Below are 24,418 nucleotides of genomic sequence, written 5' to 3'. Positions count from 1 at the left end.
ATTAATTTTTTGGTCCTATTGCCCAACTTTAGTTCAATTTCAGTAAAGAGTAATGATTTTAAATAAATTAATCCTATATAGTGTATATTTCCCAGAATGTATATGGGTAATATATTTTCTTGTCATCTTGCAGCGCAAAGTATTCATGTTGGCATCTGCTTACAACTTTTTTTTTTTTTAAGAGACCATTAAAAATAATGCACAACATTTTTATTTAGTAATGTAGATTAGTGATTATATTAGTAATGTAAACTAGTAGCAGTGTTGGTTCATTTTTTAATTAAACAGCTTAAAACTGGCTTATTGAAACAATGTGGAAATGCTGGGTTGTGCTAGTTGTTTTGTGTTTTGTTCAAAATCTTGTACAGTTTCTATACCTTGATGCCATAGAGTTGTCAGTGTAAATGTTTTACCTCATCACTGCATGCAATCTTACCAATATATATTTAATCTACTCCTATATAAAAGGTAGAACATATTTTCTTTTACTTTCATGTAATACAGGTGCATTCTTTCTTTTCAGGCCACTGAGCAGGATCTCGCCAAAGCTTTGGTGTCTTGTCATTGCACTGGAGCAATATTGCACACTCGGACACAATGTCGAGCTCTTCACAGCACACAAGAGGTGACTGAGAATTATTCATTAGTTGTTGGGGTGGATTGAGCTCAGGGGTTTACAGTAAATTATATTAGAGCTAGGATTAGTAATTTTTAGAAGCATTTTTTTAATGATTCTTGAAATTCTTTTTACATCCTGATAGCAATGAATAAAACAAATGCTTAGACAATTAAAAAGAATTTCCAGCACCTGTGGTAGTTGCAGGGCTATAAATAGCTTATCTCATCATTTCATTTGGTCTGTATAAAAATGATTGGATGGCCTGCCTATCTACTTGCGCATGCACTGCATGTACGCTCCTTGCACATGACCAGAGTCTTCCTCAAGGTTAGGCAGATATACTGCTAAAACTAGTCAATAACTGAGTATTAACAGTGGCTATGTTCATTGTTTACATTCATTATGATAATGTTAGATGATTTCTTACATGTGAATGAGACATGAGGTAGTTGGATATGACAACGACGCACTTTGCTCCCCCAATCATCTCTTGCATGGACTTGTCGTCCACCACTAATCAGGCAGTGCGTGTTCATGTGGCTTTGGGCAGAGGGCTGAAGGGTGGGATTATTTGGTTGGATACTTTCAAAAACAAGCTTATTTTTGCTAGTTTCTCGAAAATTACCGACCCTTGGTTTAATTAAACCAATTTGTTAGTCCATCAGCTCCAGGAAACAGTCTTGTTCTGTCTCCAGAACTGGAGTTCATGTACACTATTTGGCCACATGAGTCTTTTCCAAACTGTTGCCACAAAGTTGGAAGCGCACAATTCTACTGAACATTTTTCTATGCTGTAGCCTTACAGTTTCCCTTCACTGGAACTCAGAGGCCCAAACATGTTCCTGCATGACAGTGCTGCTGTGCACAAACAGAGCTCCATAAAGACATGGTTCACCAAGGTTGGAGTGGAAGCACTCTTCTGCCCTGCATAGAGCCCTGACCTCAACTACACTGAACACCTTTGGGATAAATTGGACCACTGATTGCATGCCTCCTCACCTAACGTCAGTGTGACTGACCGTACTAATCCTCTTTGGATTGTTTGTGGGAATCTGTTACCCTTAAACCACTCAAAAATGGGTGTGATGGTCAGGTGTTCATATACCTTTGGCCATATAGTATGCTTTTGCTAGTGCATTGTATGTGGTTGTCATTCAGGCCAAAAAAAAAAAGTGTGTTTTTCCGGTTACGTAGATTTCAAAACTAGGGTCGGTAGGCAGGCATTTTTTTTTTTAATTTTTTTTTTCAAGATGGCTGCCATAACCTATATTTAGACAGGAATAATTTCACAAAATATAATGAATTTCTTTGCAGGTCACCTGAGTTACCACCTTCTGATGAATCTGATGCAGCATGAGACACCTTTTAACATGAATTTTTCTGTAAATATAACAGCTCAATACACCATGAGAGAGAGAGAGCAGCCCCTCCCCTCTCTGCTCCCTGAGTGGAGCTCATCGCCTTGGTAACGGTGCAGGGAAAAGACACAATATAACAAGCAAAGAGCGCTTTTTCTCAGAGTTCCCTCTCCTTGAACAACGCTGATTTACATGGAAACGGAAGGAGCTATTCACAAAATTCTTTCACATTGAGTGCTACAAGGCTCCCGTGAACACATTAATGTAATTTTTTTTGTCCCTAGTGTAAAAAATGTGGACACTAGAGCGAGTTAAAAACAAGTGACACTTCTGATTTTGCAGTAAAAGCGCTGCCACGTTTATAATGTGAGGCTATGGGGCAGCGCGCCTGTCCTCTCGTTACTTTCAGGCTTCTCATTCAAAAACTGTAAATCCTATCGCTCAGGTAGACACTTGTCTTGATTCACACAATGTGTGACTACAACTTTTGAGAAAATTGTGTGTGTAGATTGAAAATTGTGGCTGAGAAAACAGTTTAAATGAGAAAGTTAGAGCTTTTTTTTTCAAGCTGCCTACACTCTAAACTCCTGAGCTCCACTGGTGTGTAACGCAATAGACACCCATTATAAAGTCTGAATTTCTCCAGATTTGCTCATGGTGATTGATCTGTGACTGATCAAAAAGTATAGAACCTAGCAAAAAAGTTGAATGCCAGATCCACACAGGAGAATTTTGTCTCCGTTTTAAAGTTTGAATCATGTCTCTAGGTGAAAGACAAAATAAGCGTTATCGCTGCTTCTGTTCCCTCCGACGGCCCCGACACACTACTGCCTCCGCCGAGTGCTCGCACACACCGTATGTAGGGGCTGCGGATGAGTTACTCTCCCTTGATCAACGAAGTCAGCGGGGAATTTGTGGTTATTATCGGTACAAACAGCGCGAATCACAGCTTAAATGAGTGCAGTTCAGTTTGACGTTATTGTCAGTCCGTTAGATAAACATTTAATTTTATTAAAATTGAAAATTAATATTTAGAGCCTGTGGGCTACAAAAATAAGTCATTAAAGTAGCTGGCTGGACTTAATTGTGTAGTCGACTGTATGGCCGGCAGCCGGCGCTTGTGGAAAGCCCTAATTTTCCCAGTGAGTGACAAACTTCCGGTTCACGCGGTTGGGTTATATGTAAAAGTCGCGACTGGGAAAAAAACGAAAAAAAAGTTTAGGGTCGGGCGGTACGGATTAGGGTCGGTCGGGTAACCGGAAACACACACTTTTTTTTTTTGGCCTCATTTAATATTGAGGGTGAATTTGCAGCACTGAATTTACCCGCGGCGGCACGGTGGTGGAGTGGTTAGCGCTGTCGCCTCACAGCAAGAAGGTCCGGGTTCGAGCCCCGTGGCCGGCGAGGGCCTTTCTGTGCGGAGTTTGCATGTTCTCCCCGTGTCTGCGTGGGTTTCCTCCGGGTGCTCCGGTTTCCCCCACAGTCCAAAGACATTCAGGTTAGGTTAACTGGTGACTCTAAATTGACTGTACGTGTGAATGTGAGTGTGAATGGTTGTCTGTGTCTATGTGTCAGCCCTGTGATGACCTGGCGACTTGTCCAGGGTGTACCCCGCCTTTCACCCATAGTCAGCTGGGATAGGCTCCAGCTTGCCTGCGACCCTGTAGAAGGATAAAGCGGCTAGAGATAATGAGATGAGAAACAGCGCTGATGAAAACACCGAGAAGGCAGACTGTAAGAGATTCTGAAGCCTTAAAATTTGCAAGTGTGCAAGAAATAATTTCTGCATGGCACAACATTCCTGCCCAAAACCTTCTGAACTCATATAGCTCATCCATCCATTATCTGTAGCCGCTTATGATGTACAGGGTCACAGGCAAGCTGTAGCCTCTCCCAGCTGACTATAGGCGAGAGGCAGGGTACACCCTGGACAAATCGCCAGGTCATCGCAGGGCTGACACATAGAGACAAACAACCATTCACACTCACACCTACGGCCTGTGTAAGGTTAATTAGAAATTACAAAATAAACGTATTTTCTACATGCATGGACTGAATGTGCATTGCTTTTTATTTTGAAGTTGTGTTCAACAAAAACGCAATGCGCGCGACATGAATATGACATGAAATCCCACGAAACCTAATCCCGTGATAACTACTTCCGTAATTTGTCCAGACCAACCACAAACTTGTATGTCATCCTTCAAACGTTCCAGCCAGTCACATAGTGTGACGTCACCAGCAGGTGCCGGAGCCCGAGCCAATCTGTAGATCTGATACCTACACCGAATCGACGTTGTTGCAAGCAGGTCACAAGAAGACTTTAGCCCCCAAAATGTCCGCAAAAAGAAGAAAGGTAGATGCCAAATGCAGAGCTTTCAACAAAACATGGACTGTATCTTGCTTGATATTTGGAGTAGAAAGACAATATTGTGATGTCTTTATTGTGTTTTGGGGTGAATGTGACTGGAAAAAAAAGGTACAAATGTTCACATTTTGTTAACCATTGTTTTGGAAAATTTGATTGAATAAATGACATTTTTTGTAAGGCAACCTCGTTTTTTCCATACTCTTACCAGCCTGAGCAGCTTGTAAAAACAATGTTATTTACTGCTTTATATAAAGAAATACAATTAATATTATGCAGAATTTAGTTCAGCCTTTTGGTCCGGCCCTCCACAAAATTTTCTGTTTCTCATGTGGCCCCATAGAAAAAATAATTGCCTACCCCTGAAATAAACCATACTTGTGAACTTTCCACTTACAGGGATATTGTGCATTAGAACAACATCTTCAGACATTAATGCTTGGTTCATGCAGTTAGCTGTGGTTTGAATAGAGCTTCTTACTAAAAATAAAAACAAAAACAAAAAAAAAACACTAGGCTGACTAATCAGTCAGGCTTCATCTATATTTTTCTTTTTTTTTTGGTGATGCATTTATCAATTCAGGAACACCCTTGTGGAAAAACATCAAAAGGCAACAAAATGATGTCTAATCACCAAACACGTCTCATTTTAACATTATGAAATATGTAGGGATAATCAGAATAGCTGCTGCTGGGGTCAGACATTGACCTCTTTGATGACCTTTTGTGACTTAACAATCATTCCATAATAAAAGCAAACAGGAACACCTAGAGAAGTAATAAACAATGAATTAGTGTGAAGGTCGTGTGTGTGTGTCTCTGTGTGTGTGTGTGTGTGTGTGTGTGTGAAAGATTTCATCAAAGTGGTTCTTGGTGTTGCACTCCTGGCAGAATGTTCTTTTTCAGATTTGCTTCTTTTACATTTGTTGTTTGACAAATTTGTTGGTGATAGGACAGCCAGCACACAGTAAAGCAAGGGTGGATTGTGCTGGCCTACTGATGCTCTCTCCTTTTTTTACCAGCTTGGTCATTGGGTCCTAGAGATTAAGCATGTAAATGCCCACCAGTAGGAACTCAGCTGGTTCCCTTATGGAAGAGAGCCCTTTGATTGTATAGCAACCAGCCTGTACCACAGTTTGCATGTTGGCTGTTGGCTTGCAAGGATCTCATCCGCCCTTTGACAGGCCTTGTTTTTAATCCTTCTGGGTGACATGCCACTCTCATCAGTATACAGTGGTGGAGAAGCCGGTTTAGACACTAACCACCTGTCCATGTGGCAGGTACTACTGGGTTACATGTTACCAGTAGCAAAATCCTCCAGGACTCTGACCTGATTTTAAAATTACATTACAGGCATTTAGCAGACGCTCTTATCCAGAGTGATGTACAAGAAGTGCAAAAGAGACTGATCCGACCCGACACACCAGACAGATCCTAGCACTCCACTGCTACTGATCATCTGGCTCCTCCTCCTCTCTGCTCCTGCCCAGCCCACTCAAGACTGCTGTCTGTCCCGACTCCCTGTTGGTGGAATGACCTTCCCATCAAGGTCAGAACTGCCGACTCCCTGACCACCTTTAAGTGCAGACTGAAGACTCTCCTCCTCAGGCTGCACCTCTCCCCTGCCCATTGTGTCATCACATGGCTGCCTTAGCTGTATATAACCAACCCAAGCTGTATGTTATCTAGGCTGGTCATGATGAGGGAGCATCAGTGGGCCAGCACAATCCACCCTTACTTTACCAAGGAAAACAAGCCAACCATACAAATGAGCTGACAAAGCATAACTAAATAGTGTTAGTCATTAGAGTTTTTATTTTTCTCTGTCATCATGACCAGGCTAGACAGCACACAGCCCAGGTTGGTCATAACAGTTAAGGCAGCTACTGTATGTGATGACACAGGAGGCAGCCTGAAGAGATGGGTCTTTAGTCTGCACTTGATGGTGGTCAGGGAGTCAGCAGTTCTGACCTTGATGGGAAGGTCATTCCACCAACGGGGAGCCAGGACAGACAGCAGTCTTAAGTGGGCTGGGCAGGAGCAGAAAGGAGGAGGAGCCAGACAACCAGTAGCAGTAGAGTGTTGGGATCTGGCTGGCATGTAGGGTCGGATCAGTCTCTGGAGGTATGCTGGACCTGACCCCTTGACTGCCTGGTAAGCGAGCACCAACATTTTAAATTTTATGTGAGCTATGACAGGCAACCAGTGAAGGGCAGTGAGTAGAGAGGTAGCATGGGAGGAATGAGGGAGGTTGTAGACCAGGCAGGCTGTGGGGGTCTGATGGCAGATGCTGGGAGGCCGGTGAGGAGAGTGTCGCAGTAGTCCAAGCGGGAGGGGATCAGTGCTTGGACCAGGAGCTGAGAAATAAAAATGACATGAAATCAAGAATACATAATGTCTTTGTATGTACTTATTTACAACCCCCTTTTCACATACAATGGGACATGTAAAATATAAATTAAAGAATGTAGTGATTTGCAAATCATGGAAACCCTGTATTTTATTTAAAATAGTACAAATACTACATCAAATGTTGAAACTGAGACATTGTTTGAAAAAATATATGCTCATTTTAAATTTAATGTCAGCAACATGTTTCAAAAAAGTTGGGATGGGGAACATTTACCACTGTGTTGCATTACCTCTTTAACAGTACTATGTAAAAACTGAGGAAACCAGTTGCTGTAGTTTTGAAAGTGAATTTTTATTTTTTTCTTCTCCCCCCTGATATCGTATTTTAGCTGTTCAACATTTGGGGGGTCCCCTTTGTCATAGTTTGTGCTTCATAATGCACCAAATGTTTTCAATAGGTAACAGGTCTGGACTGCAGGCAGGCCAGTTTAGTACCCAGCAGGGGTCAAAATAGTTACTAGACCCTGGACAGCAGCTTTTTGGAAGGGCCAGCAGAAGTTAAGTTACCAACCCATCTGGACAGTGTTTGTGGGTGGGTTTTTAAATTATTATTGTTATTAATCTTTTTTGCATATACACAAGAAAAATTAATATCAGGGTTCTTCTTGTGTATACTGGCATTTGCTTGCATACATAAACTACATTTATGAATGAGATCCAATCATGCGCAAATATGCTGGAGGGTGCAATTGGTCTTAAGTGATCAATCTCATTAAATCATTAAATCAGTCTCATTAAATCAGTCTCATTAATAATACCATTAATTTTGGTGCTTAATAATAAATTACCAAACAGCTAAATTATGGTATATTCCAAATTATTATGATCACTTCCAATGCAGCAATAATGTATCACTTACCGAATTACATAAATACTACAGCCAATGGCACACTAAAGGCAATTTGGAGGTCTTTTGAGATTGGATGACTTCAAAAATATATAGAAGCAATAAATAAACACAGTTTCAATAATAATTGAATTTATTATAACACAGATACTAAATGAATAATAGCAGTTGAATACATTATATACAATATGGTCATATACTTGATGAGCATGTGTGTGTCTGTGTGAGGGAGAGAAAGCGGTGTGTGTGTGTTTCAGGGATTGGAATTTTACCTGTGTTGTTGAGACAAAGGACCTCGTGGTGTTAAGGAGAACAAAGGGTGTGTGTATGGGGGGGAGGTGACCACGTGGTTGAGACAAAGGTGACCACCTCGTGGTATTCTAACCCACTACTACATTACCAAATTCACTGAAATCTTGATGAGGTCAAAATATGTGTAATAATGAAATTAAGTGTTAGGAAGGATAGGGATAGAGCATGCAACAACCTGTCTATTGATCAATTGAGATAGCAAAAATAGAACAATGATCAATTCGACACGCTGAGTGTCTACAGTGTGCACAATTAAACAATTCCTGAGTTTAAATTCACACTACTTCATAAAGCTAATTCCTAAGACTAGTTTTGCCCAAAATGCCAGTCTTACTTTCCAGTATTTTGCTTCTGTGTAGGATGCAGAAATGTTCCGAAATTTCTGGAGTCCACAGGAGCACGTGAGTCGCTTCAGTGAAAGCGCAGAGAATTCTTGGTCCGACGCTTTGTCGTTCGTGAAGAAAGGTCTCTGATCAAACAATGTGCACAGCGATTAAGTCAGAAGGAATCCGGTCACTTCTAACTTTTAATTAATTGCTTTGGGCGGCAGTCGTAACATTACTTATAATACAAATAAAACCGGTTATAACTCAACCAAGAGAGAGACAACGCACTTAGGTAGTTATTTTACCGTGGCCAGCGGAAAACACGAAAGCGCGCTAAATCTCTTTTACTTGCAAGAAAGAAGTCGTGATCTCGGACGGTCCGATGAGGGGGCGCCTCTTTATGTCTGTAGTGACACGAGGTCCAACAGCGCCAAAAGAGGCCGAGTTGGAAGTTTCCGGGTCACTTATAGAGTCATGGAGGAAGTGACGTAGGTGATCCCGCCCAGGCGTGACGTAGGTCATCGCGGAAGTTGGTTGATGGGATCTGTAGTTCTTAGACAGGCTGTAGCGCTGTACCTACAATGCGCAACATGAGAACTAATCATGTTGCGCATATTTATTACAATGCATAGTGCATTTTCGTTTCCCATTTTTGTCATCTCGCCTAAAATTGGTCATATTGCAAATGGCGGCCTTTGTATTTCAATATGAAGCTGTCGGTGACCATTTTATTTGTTTAAATAATTAAATTTTTTACTTTCTGGAGAGAAGGTACACCAAGTGCTGGAGGAAGCTTCTGGACAGAAGGTAGACACAGACATAATGGAACATTATCAGTGATTTTGTATAAGTTATCACAATTACATGCAGTCAAGAACAAGAAGCCTTTATCACACATTCACTCAAGCACAGACTTTTAAGCACAGCGAAATTCCTCTGCATTTAACCCATCTGAAGCAGTGAACAACATGCATGCATGTGTGTGCGCACAGTCTGTACATAATGTGGCTAAATATGCTGTAATATATTCTACTCATTTACTTCATTTAAAAAGATGTACGACAGGATTTAAGTACTGTAAATCTACTTGTCACGAGAGTGGATGAGGGAGACGGATGTAAGTGCAGAAAGAGTTTTATTGAAAGCAAGCTTGCATACAGTTCAACCTTTATATGCTCCCACTTGGACAAATTATCAAGAACAACTCAATTTTGTATCACTGCTATGCAGATGACACCTAAATTTATTTTGCTCTATCACCTAATGATTATGCCCCCCTTGAATGTCTCTCCCAGTGTATCGACCAAATCAACAACTGGATGTCACAAAATTTTCTTCAGCTGAACACAGATAAAACAGAAGTAATTCTATTTGGGGAAAAAAGATGAAAGACTCAGGATTACCACTATTCTTGACACACAGGGGATTAAAACAAAAGATATGGTTAAAAACCTTGGTGCTTTCATTGACAGCGAGCTAAACTTTGACAGTCATATGAAAGCAATCACTAAATCAGCATTTTATCACCTAAAAAACATTTCCAAACTAAGAGGACTTATGTCAAAAAATGATCTGGAAAAACTTGTACATGCCTTCATCTCTAGTAGGGTTGATTACTGCAATGGCCTTTTCACAGGCCTGCCAAAAAAGACCATCAAACGACTTCAGCTGGTTCAAAATGCAGCGGCTAGGGTTCTCACACGAACAAAAAGAACAGAGCACATTACTCCAATTCTAAGGTCCCTTCACTGGCTTCCAGTAAGCTACAGAATTGACTTTAAAGCATTGCTGCTGGTGTACAAATCTCTAAATGGTACAGGGCCCAATTACCTCTCTGATATGTTGCAGCGGCCTAACCCAATCAGATCTACCAGATCGCAGCAGCAAAATTTGCTGGTAAAACCTGTTGTTAAAACAAAGTGTGGTGAAGCAGCTTTTAGCTACTATGCAGTACAGCTATGGAACCAGCTCCCAGAGGACATCAAAAATGCTCCTGCTGTTGGCAGCTTCAAATCTAGATTAAAGACCAGGCTGTTTTCAGATGCTTTCTGCTAACTGATAAATATCATCTTTACATGTTTTAAACTTTACTTAACTTTTATTCTATTTTATTCTGCTGTTTTTTTTACTGAACTTTTACTTTATTTTATTTATTTTATTTTATTCTACTATTGTTTAATTCTTATTTTTTCTCTCTTCTTCCCCCTTTATTTTATGTAATTTTATTTTCTATTGTTTACTGTTTTGCTTTTACCTCTGTAAAGCACATTGAACTGCCACTGTGTATGAAATGCGCTATATAAATAAACTTGCCTTGCCTTACAGTTCCAAAACGTGAGGCTAAGTGCATAAACAGAAACTGGCAGAGTTCAGGTGATCGGCAAACAGTATAAACTAGGCAAGGCAATACGTGGTCAGGAAACCTGAAAACAAAGTTGAAACCAGAGTAGCAAAACAGTAATCAAACAGTTTGGTAACGGGAGACACAAGGAAGGAAGCGTATACTTCACAAAAGTCTATGTGAACTGAGAGTCCTTATATGTGCAAGCCTTGATTATGCGCTGCTGTGCACTTCAAGCGCAAATGCACACAGATGTGACACCAGTTCGAGTGTCCTTAAGTTTGAGCACGTTTGGAAAATGTGCTAAATTTGCCTAATGACTACAGAATGATGGCGAATTTGTAAAATTCTCTTAATTTATTATACCAAAATTATTCTTCTTATTAGCACAACTTAATGTTAGCAAATTTTCAGTTAATTTCAGTTTTCTGAAAGTGCTAAAATGGCTAAAATAAAGTGGTCTCTAATGTTTCTAGATTTACAGTCCTCACTCTGACCCCTCTTTTTTCCGTCCCTGATCTCACGCTAGACAGATTCAAAGGTCATCTGGAACTGGGAAGGGTCAGTAGATTTCTGGCCAGTGACAAAAACGGACGTATTTCGACCCCTGACTTGGACTTTTTTTTTTTTTTTAAATAAACACTGTGGAGCCATGCAGTTGTAATACATACACCATGCAGTTTGGCATGGTCTTGCTGAAATAAGCAAGGCCTTCCTTTGAAAATGCAATTATCTGGATGGCAGCATGTTGCTTCAAAAGCTGTATGTATCATTTAGCATTAATAGTCCCTTCTCAGATGTGAAATCTACCCATGCCATGTGCACCCTCATGCTATCACAGATGCTATCACATGCACCCTCATGCTATCACAGATGCTGGCTTCAAATTGGGCACTGACAACAAGCTAGATGGTCCCTCTCCTCTTTAGCCTGGAGGACACGGTGTCCATGATTTCCAAAAAGAATTTTTAATTGTCGGACCACAGGACAGTTTTCCACTTCGCCTTAATCCATCATAAATGAGCCCGGGGGGGGGGGGGGGGGGGATTTAAACACAAACTGGATTGCAGCAAATTTTGTAGCAATCTTTTGTGAGAGAAGTGGGTTTAATTGTTTTTTTTTCATGCTTAAGGGAATGTGCATTCTATAGAAAAATGACAGGTAAAATGATGTATCAATAGAAATATTACTGGCAATGTAACTACAGTAAATATGTGCAATAAATATAGGAGTATCGCTGAATGAATTGATCATTCTCATAGCTGTTTATGACAATGTATGCAAAAATGACTATTGAATGAGTTTTGCAAAGTCAGCATCACTGACAATGATGTTTGACCGCATTAAAGCTCTCCTAGCAGGCCAAGAACAGTTACAGTATAGCTACTGTCCTCAAGTTGTTGCTCAGTGTGGCGTTCATTCAGTCTCTCACTACATGAAGTTTACTTTGGCATTCTGAGTTCTTGGGCGGCACGGTGGTGTAGTGGTTAGCGCTGTCGCCTCACAGCAAGAAGGTCCTGGGTTCGAGCCCCGGGGTCGGCGAGGGCCTTTCTGTGTGGAGTTTGCATGTTCTCCCCGTGTCCACGTGGGTTTCCTCCGGGTGCTCCGGTTTCCCCCACAGTCCAAAGACATGCAGGTTAGGTTAACTGGTGACTCTAAATTGACCATAGGTGTGAATGTGAGTGTGAATGGTTGTCTGTGTCTATGTGTCAGCCCTGTGATGACCTGGCGACTTGTCCAGGGTGTACCCCGCCTTTCGCCCGTAGTCAGCTGGGATAGGCTCCAGCTTGCCTGCGACCCTGTAGAAGGATAAAGCGGCTAGAGATAATGAGATGAGATGAGATTCTGAGTTCTTCACACTACTTGCTGTCAGGTGACCCAAGGACCCCTCTCTCACTAGGCTGCCACTCCTAAGTTGGCCAGACCACTAACACTGGAAGCCATTTCTAGTTCAGAGGTCAGTGGAGACTTGTTTTTGAGACCCTTTTTACAGCCCAAGAGCCAGTGTTCCCTCAGAGAGTACAAAGTCTATGCACCTTTTTTAGGCTCACCTTTGAACTGTAGTGATCAACAGCGGCTTCAGTGGCATCTGTAAAAATAAATTTGGATCTCTGCCTGGTTGCATGCACCACTGGCTGGCTTTACATTGGTTGTGACCTCCACCATTATAATTTGCTAATGCACTCTTTCACATGGTACTGTTCATGAATGTCTTCACTGTCCCACTGGTCTTTATACAGCGCTTTCTAGGAGATTTTGGACCAAAATACTGTTTCTGAACATGTCCAGATAATCTGGAACTAATTTAGATGCAATGAGTGATTTTGTAACATTACTCTGCCATATTCCATAATGGTACAATTGCAATTGGTGTTAGTTGTGATAAATGTTGCTTGAAATGTGACCTACTTAAACAGTGTGTGCACCTTCATTTTTAACTTGTCTATTTAGCCTCTATCTGATGGCATGCATCTATCTATCTATCTCTCTTGTCTGTCTCATCTTCAGCTCTGTGCTGTAAAACATACACCTCAGGCTTCAGAGGAAGAAATTGGAGCTTTCACCAGACTTATTGAGGCCATGGGCTTCACTGGGCCACTCAAATACAACAAATGGGTAAAATGATTTTTTTATTATTAAATTAATTTGATACACTTGTATTCAAAGTAACTTGGAAAAAAATCAATGTGCAGTCTCAGCATGCAAGTTGAACAGGTAATAATTAAGGACTCGAGTTCCTACAATAGAAGTAAATTGATCTTGTCCAGCACTCCGGGCCTCCACTCACCCCACAAAATGAAATATTTCCCTAATTACTGTTCTGTGCTAGAAGCCTCTGCTTTAGATTTAGGTTATGCTGTTGCTCATCATTAAACTTAATTTATCCAGTAGGCCATACTTGGCAAAAACAAAATTAAAGGTTTATCTATATTACCGAAAAAAAAAAAAATCACTGTACAATAACTTATCATACATACATACATACATACATACATACATACATACATATACACACACACACACACACACACACACACATATATATATATATATATATATATATATATATATATATATATATATATATATATATATTGTGTGTGTGTGTATAAATGTATGTGTGTATACACACAGTGGTGCTTGAAAGTTTGTGAACCCTTTAGAATTTTCTATATTTCTGCATAAATATGACCTAAAACATCATCAGATTTTCACACAAGTCCTAAAAGTAGATAAAGAGAACCTATATAAACAAATGAGACAAAAATATTATACTTGGTCATTTATTTATTGAGGAAAATGATCCAATATTACATGTCAGTGGCAAAAGTATGTGAACCTCGAGGATTAGGAGTTGATTTGAAGCTGAAATTAGTCAGTTGTTTTCAATCAATGGGATGACAGTCAGGTGTGAGTGGGCAAGCTGTTTTATTTAAAGAACAGGGATCTATTAAAGTCTGATCTTCACAACACATGTTTGTGGAAGTGTATCATGGCACGAACGAAGGACATTTCTGAGGACCTCAGAAAAAGCGTTGTTGATGCTCATCAGGCTGGAAAAGGTTACAAAACCATTTCTAAAGAGTTTGGACTCCACCAATCCATAGTCAGACAGATTGTGTACAAATGGAGGAAATTCAAGACCATTGTTACCCTCCCTAGGAGTGGTCAACCAACATAGATCACTCCAAGAGCAAGGCGTGTAATAGTCGACGAGGTCACAAAGGACCCCAGGGTAACTTCTAAGCAACTGAAGGCCTCTCTCACATTGGCTAATGTTAATATTCATGAGTCCACCATCAGGAGAACAATGAACAGCAATGGTATGCATGGCAGAGTTGCAAAGAGAAAGCCACTGCTCTCCAAAAAAGAAGAAAGATCACGTGGACGAGCCAGAAGGCTATTGGAAAAATGTTTTGTGGACGGATGAGACCAAAATAGAACTTTTTGGTTTAAATGAGAAGCATCATGTTTGGAGAAAGGAAAACACTGCATTCCAGCATAAGAACCTTATCCCATCTGTAAAACATGGTGGTGGTATCATCATGGTTTGGGCCTGTTTTGCTGCATCTGGGCCAGAATGGCTTGCCATCGTTGATGGAACAATGAATTCTGAATTATACCAGTAAATTCTAAAGGAAAATGTCAAGACCTCTGGCCCTTGAACTGAATCTCAAGAGAAGATGGGTCATGCAGCAAGACAACGACCCTAAGCACACAAGTTGTTCTACCAAAGAATGGTTAAAGAAGAGTAAAGTTAATGTTTTGGAATGGCCAAGTCAAAGTCCGGACCTTAATCCAATCAAAATGTTGTGGAAGGACCTGAAGCAAGCAGTTCATGTGAGGAAACCCACCAACATCCCAGAGTTGAAGCTGTTCTGTACAGAGGAATGGGATAAAACTCACAGATATGAAATACTGGATCATTTTCCTCAGTAAATAAATGACCAAGTATCATATTTTTGTCTCATTTGTTTAACTGGGTTCTCTTTATCTACTTTTGGGACTTGTGTGAAAATCTGATGTTGTTTTAGGTCATATTTATGCAGAAATATAGAAAATTCTAAAGGATTCACAAACTTTCAAGCTGTGCGTGATATGTGATATATATAAAACGTTGATCGCTGCATCTTGTCAGATGATTGCCATCTCACTCCTCAATTCTTCATCAATTTCTTCATCTTGCCTCTGTCCATGTGCTCTCAAGTGCAAATTTAGTCCAGCAGCAGACTTGCGAGGCTTCATACATGCATGGGAGATAAAAAGTGTTGTCTTCACAGGATTGATTATATCTGCCTGTAGAATCTCATTCTTGTGTATTTTCATATGCCGCCTCAGTCCAAATGTCGATTTACACACCTTGCAAATAAATAAATTCAATTTATATATATATATATATATATATATATATATATATATATATATATATATATATAAAAACACTTCACCTTACCAACCAATGTTGCATGTAATTTCATATGATTATATGATTTTAGAAATGTGGTTTTCTGATTTTGACCTGGTATATTCTTTTCAAAAGTTGCCAAGTGTATTTTGATTGATTATTTTGTATTTATTTATCTTCAAGCAAAGAATGCTAATATAGTGTTAGTCATAATCAGTAATGGTTATAGTCGACTGCTTCAGAAAGAGGGAGTCAGTGTGCACATCCCAGGTGCAGGACAGGGTAAATCCAAAAACTGCTTTTCTTGGGGTGGGGTGTTTTTGGTGTGCTGGCCACCCCCCACCCCGTTTTTAGAGTTGAATATTTGCACTTAGCATGAAGAACAGCTTTTGAGTCAGACATATTCAGTAAAGAAATTTTGATGTTAAGTTGGTTTACTGTTGCAGCCACTTATGTTTTCAATAAACATGATGCATATTGTTTCAGGGATAAAAAAAAAAAAGTGTCACCACCTTGGATCAAATTCTCTCTCTCTCTCTCTCTCTCTCTCTCTCTCTCTCTCTCTCTCTCTCTCTCTCTCTCACATATACTACAGAAAGAGTCCTGGATCCACTGTGCAGTATAATCAGCACAATATAATTTATCACAGTAGATTTGTGGTTTACATTTTGCCTAAACACTTTTTTCGTTGTATGTCGTGTTGTGGGTGTATTATTATTGTTGTTAATTTTTTATTTTTTATATATAAACTTGATGAACGGTTCTTCTCTTGCAGAAAATCAAAATAGCTGCTTTGCGTATGTATACTTGCTGTGTTGAGAGAATCAACTACGATGAGTTTTTTGAGAGTAAGTATTTACTTTTTATTTATTTCTTTAATGTGTTCTCCTTTGGTCAGAGGTTTTCTTGGAAATATGGCAATGTGACCATAAGAGGCTTGATTCATGTCCATGTGGAGTCTTTTTGTAAAACGATCCAAGTGCTTAAACACCCATCAACTTCAGCAGAAATTAAACGCGCATGAGGGGAACTCTATCACCTTCTGAAAGATTTATGTGGCGTTTTACAGGCGTTGTTTTTCTTTACCAAGCGGAAAAAGCAGGTGCAAACTTGAGCCATGATTTTTAGAACTGTTAGGTTTAATGATGTTCTTGTTTCTTTTTCACCATACCCCCTCCCCCCTCCCCCCCATCTCACACACACACACACAGAGTGCTCCCTCCCTGACACACTCAACTCCTGGTTTTTGGTGGCACAGCTCCATGTTTGGTGAGTGTTTGGATGTTGGGCTAGTCATTCCAGACTATGCCTGTTGTCCTGCAATATTATTGAAAGTTCCTACAGCCTTCTGCTTTCCTTTTCTCTTTCTTGTGCCATAATAAAATATTAATATACACAATTATTCACATAATTGGTGTTGTGTTTTTTTTTTTTTTTTAATTGAACTGGATTTGTTTTCATGGACACAGTGGTTACTACAGTACTTCTTTATTGCAATTTTTGTGGATAAATATTACTCCCACTGTTAGACATGTAAAATAATATAATTCTCCTTGCTTGGATATGTGATCTTAGTTTGAATATTTAGAGTTGGCAGATATGTTTAATATTTATTTGATTTGTCAAGACTTGTCATCAAGTTTCATTCCTTTTTTTCCGACTTTAATTATTTGCTAATATATTGGTGCACATGTGACTGGATCTGGCTGTTTATGGAAATATACTTTCACACAATTTTTGATGGATCAGAATGAAATGAATGATTAGGGGTGAATGGGGGCATGTGACCTAATACTGTGCAGAATGACCTTGTGATTTAAGTACACACTGGTAATCCACTCAGTGTTGTGTATATACTGTACCACCCATATACCCACTGGCAACCACTGATTTAATTCATCATTCACCTGCTAATACTCTAAGCATAGCTTCTGCCTTGTAATCATGTCTTTGTATATTTCCCACAGCTTAATTATGAACATTGAATAAATGTTATAAACAATTGAATTTTCTTAAGCCACACAACGTTCTTATATTTTTACATATACTTTTTTTTTTGTATTTAGAGCACCCTAAAATCAACACAGCATGGTTTAAGAGTATCTTGGTATCAATTAATGAGACAAACTTATGGTGAATAGTAAAAAAAACAACAACAACCCTGAATCCTCTTATTGTTCTGTCGTCTTGTTTGAAAACAATTTTCTTTAGAATCTCACATTGGGCCTCATACAAACAATTTGTGATACGAAAAAATGTAATCATAAATTTTAACCTGTGCATATGGTAGCTGTAAGCTGATGCATTGAGCTGGCGATAGGCTACTATATTTAGCGTATGCTGTATTTAGGAGAGAACAGATATTTGGAGGCTGGTATATATGGTGCTGGCTGTTTTTTCTTTTTTTTGAGGATGAAGATTGGCAGACAAGTCAGTAACATTTGCTACAGCATCTTCCTTTTTTTTTTTTTCTCCCTAATTTATTCATGGCCAATTCTCACCCACCAGACAGATCTCTCTTCTTACACTACAGCTACCAACCAGAGCGCACAGATGCCCATGATTGGCTAGTATCACTGTAATTGATAGGGGAGAGAGTGCTTGTTCCTGGGTGCATCAGATTTCCTTAATATACATCTTTTCCAAAATGGCATTGGGGAAGTTGCATTGGTGTGTGTATGTGTGTGTGAGAGAGAGAGGCTGAAGAGTGTCGGCATGAGAGATTTCTGTCTGCCAGTTGTCAAGGCGCTTAACAGTTAAACATGGCAGTTTCCAGTGATATAAAGTAGGTAAAGTGCAGATTCCCCTTGCACATTCATGTCACATCATTTTTTCCGCACCTCACTTAATTTATGCTTAAATGGCTTCATCAAGTTAAAAAAAATCAACAGGCATACGGCAATATTGAATAGTTTTACATGTCTAATGAAAGTCTGCATATAAAAAGTGTTTCTAAATATTAGGCCCTATTCGGATTGGACTAGTTTTACATGAGGAGGTGAGGTAATGTAACTATTAGCAGAGTTATTGCATGAGATTTAAGTCCCATGCAAATGTGGCAAAACGGTCATTTTTACAGACCGTGCCAGTGTGAGTAAAGATTCCAACACCTTTTACCTTCTGTAAAACAAGCTGTAGAAATAACCTCAGGTTATATTAATCCAGTGGAAATAGACGTGTGTAAATATTCCATCATATCCTGTGGAAAAGGTTTTTTTCACAGTTGTTCTCAAGTATGGAGGTGCTTGAGGAGACTTTTCAGTTCAGGGGAGCGCACACTGAGTTCAGGGTGTGTTTGTTGGTTTTCTGAAAACTGTCTAGTCAATAATGGCGTTACCATTAAGTAACCAAAATCATGCTGGTAAACACTGCAGTAGCCGAATCAATTTTAATATCCCATGCTGTGCAGTCACCCATATTTAAAGTGTCTGAAGCTTCCAAATCTAGAAAAGCAAAAATTAATATTTCACTTTTTACACATGGTCTACAAGACCCTCCATAGAATTAGACTAGGGCTGTGCGAAAGCTCAGCAACACCACAGACGAGCAATAGAAATATCTTTCATGTTTTGTCACCGGGACTTAGTAAGTGAAATTTACTATGATGAGATCACCAACTTCACACATCTGTGTCATTATGCTCCAAGAACTCACAATTAGCACCTGAAGTCTACTTTCCCTCACACTATTGCATGCTGTATCTCTCTTCTGCAGGATGTGTTTGGTGCGGATGAGGCAGGAAGGCAGAGAAGGGAAGTATATGTGTCGCTACATTGTCCATTCTATGTGGGAGGATGTAGAACAGAGAAGCAAGATCATGGGGGTAAGTTTCCACAAGCTACCAAAACTCACCATTATGTCATAGTTTTTCAGTGATTTTTTTAAAAATAATAAATCTGGTATATTTCTGCCTGGGTTTAGAACAACAGTAACCTACGTGCAAATTAATAAATTGCAGAAAGCTCCATTTGATGTCTTGGATCCTTTGTTGCAGTTCACCGTGGGAATGCATGTGCCAATATTTATGCCTCGTCCACTGGATTTTCAGGTTGCCCATCTGTCAAAGATTCTCACTAGCATGATACGTCATGAATGAGTGGTTGAATGGTTTTGGGCTTTCATATGGATTTGTCAGTGTAACCAGCAGATAAAGTGATTTAGATCAGTTTTTCTCAACCACTGGACTGCGGCCCACTACTGGGAAGCGCGATCTAGTCGACACACACTCCACTTTTGGATCATTAATCCCTTTTTGACTGAGAACGCCCTGCATGTATGGTTTGGCTTCTGGCACATCCATACAGTTTTAAATACAATATCTACAATTAAAACATTTGTTTATGGGGGGTATAATAAAAACAAAGTTTGGGGGGGATATATAGGAATCGCCCTGTCCGTCCATCTGTCCATGTCTTGTAAGCACAACTTCTCCTAAACGGTTTGTTGGATTTTGATGAAACTTTGCACAGTTGAGTATACCACCTGAAGATGTGCACACGTAAAGGAAAATAATCCCGGTCAGATGTTTCAAAGGGGAGATAATTCAACTTATTCCCTTACATGTGGCGATGTAGTGAGTTTACTCACAGTTCTAGTTGCATTTATTTAATTCCTGGGCTCCCGTCTGTAATAGGGACTGATGTTGCATCCTATTAATACACTTTACAATAGATTATTAGAATCTAATAGAATATATGAGGCAAAATAATTGGGGATCTTTTTCAGTGGGCCCCAGCTCATTACAAGTATGAATAGGTGGGCCTTAAAGTAGAAAAGGTTGAGAACCCCTGATTTAGATTTTAGAATTGATCCAAACAGTGTCAAGTTCACAGCCAAGTCGAATGTTTGAAATGGGTTTTCTTCAATAGCTTCTTTCTTGTTTGGAGTGCATTTTAAGAGGATTTCTGGCTTACAAGCTAAAAACAAAGACTAGACTTGGCGGAATGCCCGTTGATACTGTTGACAGTGGGTTTGACTGTCACCCTCAGCTGAGAGGAAATTATTCAGATGATCAGGAACAATGCAGGAACCCCCAAGGCACAGGCTTGCCTTGAACTGGAAGTTGTTGGAACACCAGTGTCACGCTTTACATTCGAGTGGGTTTTAGATCAGTATGGATGGATGTTAATGATCATGAAGGAGGGATACCTCAGAATTCTTCAGCATTTCCTCAAACCATCTGAAACTTGGACAAAACTAGGTGTTCCAACAGGACAATAACCCCAAACGCACATCAAAGCTGGTTGTGGAATGGATAAAGCAGACTAAGCTTGTGCTTAAAGGTGCCTGGGAATGCATTTATTCAATATTTTAAATTGTTCTCTGATATATAAGTAGAGGGTATGTGACTTTTGGGGGGGGGGAAACAACTACCCAGATGCAGTTGTACTCATCCATTTACAACCCTAAGATTTGGCCCGAGGATGAAACAAGCAGTCTTCCCTTTTTTGGTGGGGTCATTAATATGCTGATGAATTCTGCTCTGATTGGCTGGTTTGCACTGTGAAGGCTCACCTAAGCATCGTGAGCCAGGGTTGCCAGATATTTTCTGATGTATATCGATCAGTAGTCATTTAAGTCTCATTCACCATAAAGCAACTGAAAGCAATCTGAACTTTTGTCAACTTCCAACAAATTCATACTCTCAAGGAAAATTTGCACAGTCCAAATGTCAAGTTTATTTGTATAGCGCTTTTAACAAGGCATTGTCGCAAAGCAGCTTTACAGAAAATTAAAGACTAAACATATGAGCTAATTTTATCCCTAATAAATTAATTTGTCCCTGATGAGCAAGCCTGTGGCAACAGTGGCAAGGGGAAACTCCCTCAGACGACATAAGGAAGAAACCTTGAGAATCTCTAATTTATCAGTTTATTAGAATGTTTTTGGATGTTTCAAATGTTTCAATTTAAAATTTTATTCGAAATTGCCTAAACTTTAATCATCTCAATCTGTTAACCAGTGAGTTAGACTGGATCTCTCTCTAAATAACTGAAGTAGTTAGTTTCTGAGTTGTGTCTTGTTGAATAAATTGATAAATTAGAGATTTATTTGACAAAGGGATTGAGTCAGATGCATCTGATATTGTTGATTTATAAGACAACACAGGCTATTTCTTTGACATGGCTTCAACCATCAGAAAGTGGATAAAATCACACAGCATGGCTACTTGGAGTATCTGGTTGTGTTGATGAAGTTGGAACTCTTTAGTGTCAAATGCTAAGTGAAGTGTGCTCAATATTGTCCAAAGTCTGAGGAAACTGTCTGGAGTGAAATGTGCAGCGCCATGTCCAGATGCAGAGGCTCTGAGCTCTCTATACTGATATCATCACCAATAGCATACTGATGCTATTTATAATTGGCATGCTCCCACTGCCAGGGTATTGTCTAGAAATTGAGAGAAGGGTGTCTGGTGGCCAAGCGAAGAACTGCTAGGGGGCTTGGGGCATGTTCCCCCAGGAAAATTTGAAATATTGAAGCAAATTTGGGACCTTCTGGTGCAATCTTGGCATGAAAAATCAGTTGGGAGAAGCTCTTAAAATAAGGTGTTTTTAGGTAGTGAATTTCTTAAAAAGGAATCGGTCAACTCAAATAATTTTAAGAAAATTCTTTATTTTATAGCATATGTAGCCTTTGTACCTAATTTTGCAATGCTCAGTCCTGATTAGCATGGTGTGGTAAATTGATAATGGCTGTTCCAACCACAGAAGCTAGCCTTTTACATGTAGATATTGAATGTGTGTAAACATTCGACAGGGTTCTCCAGAAAAATCTGAAGTAGTCGGCTAAAAAAACAAAAATAGTAGGCGGCTAATGCTAGGGGGCGTCTGGGGGCATGCCCTCCAGAAAATTTTGAAATTTGCATGCCTTCTGGTGCATTCTCAGTTAATAAATTACTAACCATTTCCCTGTAAAATACTTGCAAAATGTGTATGAAATTTCCCTCCAGATGTACGTGTGCTTGGTTTGCTGTTACGTTCTGTAGTATGCTGCCTGCCTCTGTAAAATAACTACATACGCTACGGCATGGTCACATGGTCCAGCTCAGCCAATCAGAACGCAAGAATCGGACAACAAATGACGTCACTTCCAGTCATGACCCGAATCGAAGGCAATTTCGTGGTGAAATAATTGGATTTGCAGCAAATTATGGGCAGTGGAGATGATATAAATCACTTCATCATTGAAAGGCAAGGGCTCCCCCCCAGGACTTGTGTGAAAATCTGATGATGTTTTAGGTCATATTTATGCAGAAATATCGAAAATTCTAAAGGGTTCACAAACTTTCAAGCACCACTGTACGTACCATCAGGTGATCCTCACTTTGGCATCCTTCATGCGGTGGAGCCACTGGATGCACAGTCATGCATCAGTGGAGTAAACGGCAGTGGGATGAGCTCCGTCTGGGCCTGTGCTCAGTCTGAGAACCTTGGAGATGTGTCCTATGGTGACCAGTTGGGGCCTGTCAGTCAGGAAGTCCAGGATCCACTTACAGAGACCGTTGTTCATGCCCAACAGGTCCGACTTCTGTACTAGCTTCTGTGAGATGATTGTGTCGAGTGCTGAACTGATGTCAATAAACAGCATTTTGATGTAATTGTCCTTTTTGTCCAGGTGTGAGAGGGTCACGTGGTGGGCAGTTGAAATGCCATCATCTGTGGTATGGTTTTGGCAGTAAGCAAACTGTAGGGGGTCTAATTCCTGTGGCAATTCTGCTTTCATGTACCTCAATAGAGATCTTGCAGTCACGTGACCGGAAAGTACACAGCCGCCATCTTGTCGGTAAAAAAACACAGCTGAATACTGCTGCACTTCTGTACAGAATGGATAAATTTCAACCGACGGACTACACGGCTCATTTTTCTAATGAACAGATAACTAGATATATGTCTAAAATAAATGATCTACAGATTAGTGACCCTTATGGCTTACCGGACGGAGTTTTCATGACCGTGTCGGTGGATGTTGAACTGCCAGCGGAATACCCAGATGTGTATAATTACCTCATCAACTTTCCCTCGCTGTTCAGTGGTGAAGCACTGCGTGCTTATAAATCTCTGGACAGTTATCTTTACAGAAATTCAGGATTTGTCAGCGACTCAGATGTGGGATCTTGTAAACAAGAAAATAATCCTCATTGGACGGGTAAGTCACTTAAGTATTGAGTATAGCACTGACCAGCTGATTATAGAATAAGGTAATTCCAGCTGTAATTCCAAATCGTCTGTCTTGTTTACCATGGATCTGGCGTTGGAGAGGTAAAGGCTTAGCAGTGGAGATTTGAGTGGCTGTTTTCTGAGCTTGGTCAACAGGCCGGCTCTGCAGCCTCGCTTTTGCTTCCGCTCCCGACGCCGCCTCCTTCGCTTTGCTTCCGATAACAATCCATGGAGACCCCGCTGGTCTCGCTATCTCGTCCGGAATGTTGTGCATGCGATGGAAATCGCTACAAACCGTCATTTTCTGCTGGAAACCAATGTCCAGTAAGTCCATACGGTTGTAGTGGATATTGAAGTCCGATACAGACGAACAACACGCAAAAATGCACACAAAAAACAAACGTGCACAGGTAGGGAGAGCTTGTAGCCACAGCCGTTGTAGTAGAATTGTATATAGTAGGGTTTTCCAGAAGAAAAGGTAGAAGCAGAAGTAGAAGGAGGAAATATGGTGTTTGACCAACAAGATGGCGTCTGTCACAATCTGGATCGGCTGTGACGTCACATGCAAGTGCTCCATACCAGCCTCTCGAAGCACTTCATGATGATTGGCATGAGTGCTACATGCTGGTAGTCATTGAGACAGGACACAGTAGACTTCTTTGGCACCAGGATGATTTTGGTGGTTTTGAGGCATGCAGATACCACATCTGTGCTCAGGGATGTATTGAAACTATCTGTGAAGATGTCTGCAAGCTGATTAACACATTCCCTGA

At 40.2% G+C, this 24,418-nt stretch overlaps 1 protein-coding gene across 1 annotated transcript in view; it reads left to right on the top strand.

Moving 5' to 3' along the window:
• The window catches only part of LOC132885035 (ubiquinol-cytochrome-c reductase complex assembly factor 1), a 51,591-nt gene that overhangs the window by 8,959 nt on the left and 18,214 nt on the right, over positions 1-24,418 (top strand). Inside the window, exons 2-6 of the mRNA XM_060919278.1 lie at positions 524-625; positions 13,092-13,199; positions 16,265-16,337; positions 16,701-16,758; positions 19,204-19,312. Coding sequence (XP_060775261.1) covers positions 524-625; positions 13,092-13,199; positions 16,265-16,337; positions 16,701-16,758; positions 19,204-19,312 — 450 coding nt within the window. The remainder of the gene's footprint in view (positions 1-523; positions 626-13,091; positions 13,200-16,264; positions 16,338-16,700; positions 16,759-19,203; positions 19,313-24,418) is intronic.

The sequence above is a fragment of the Neoarius graeffei genome, chromosome 4 (genome assembly GCF_027579695.1).
Source record: "Neoarius graeffei isolate fNeoGra1 chromosome 4, fNeoGra1.pri, whole genome shotgun sequence".
Lineage (NCBI taxonomy): Eukaryota > Metazoa > Chordata > Actinopteri > Siluriformes > Ariidae > Neoarius > Neoarius graeffei.
Note: the sequence above shows the minus strand (reverse complement) of the source record. Positions and strands in the feature narration are given on the sequence as shown.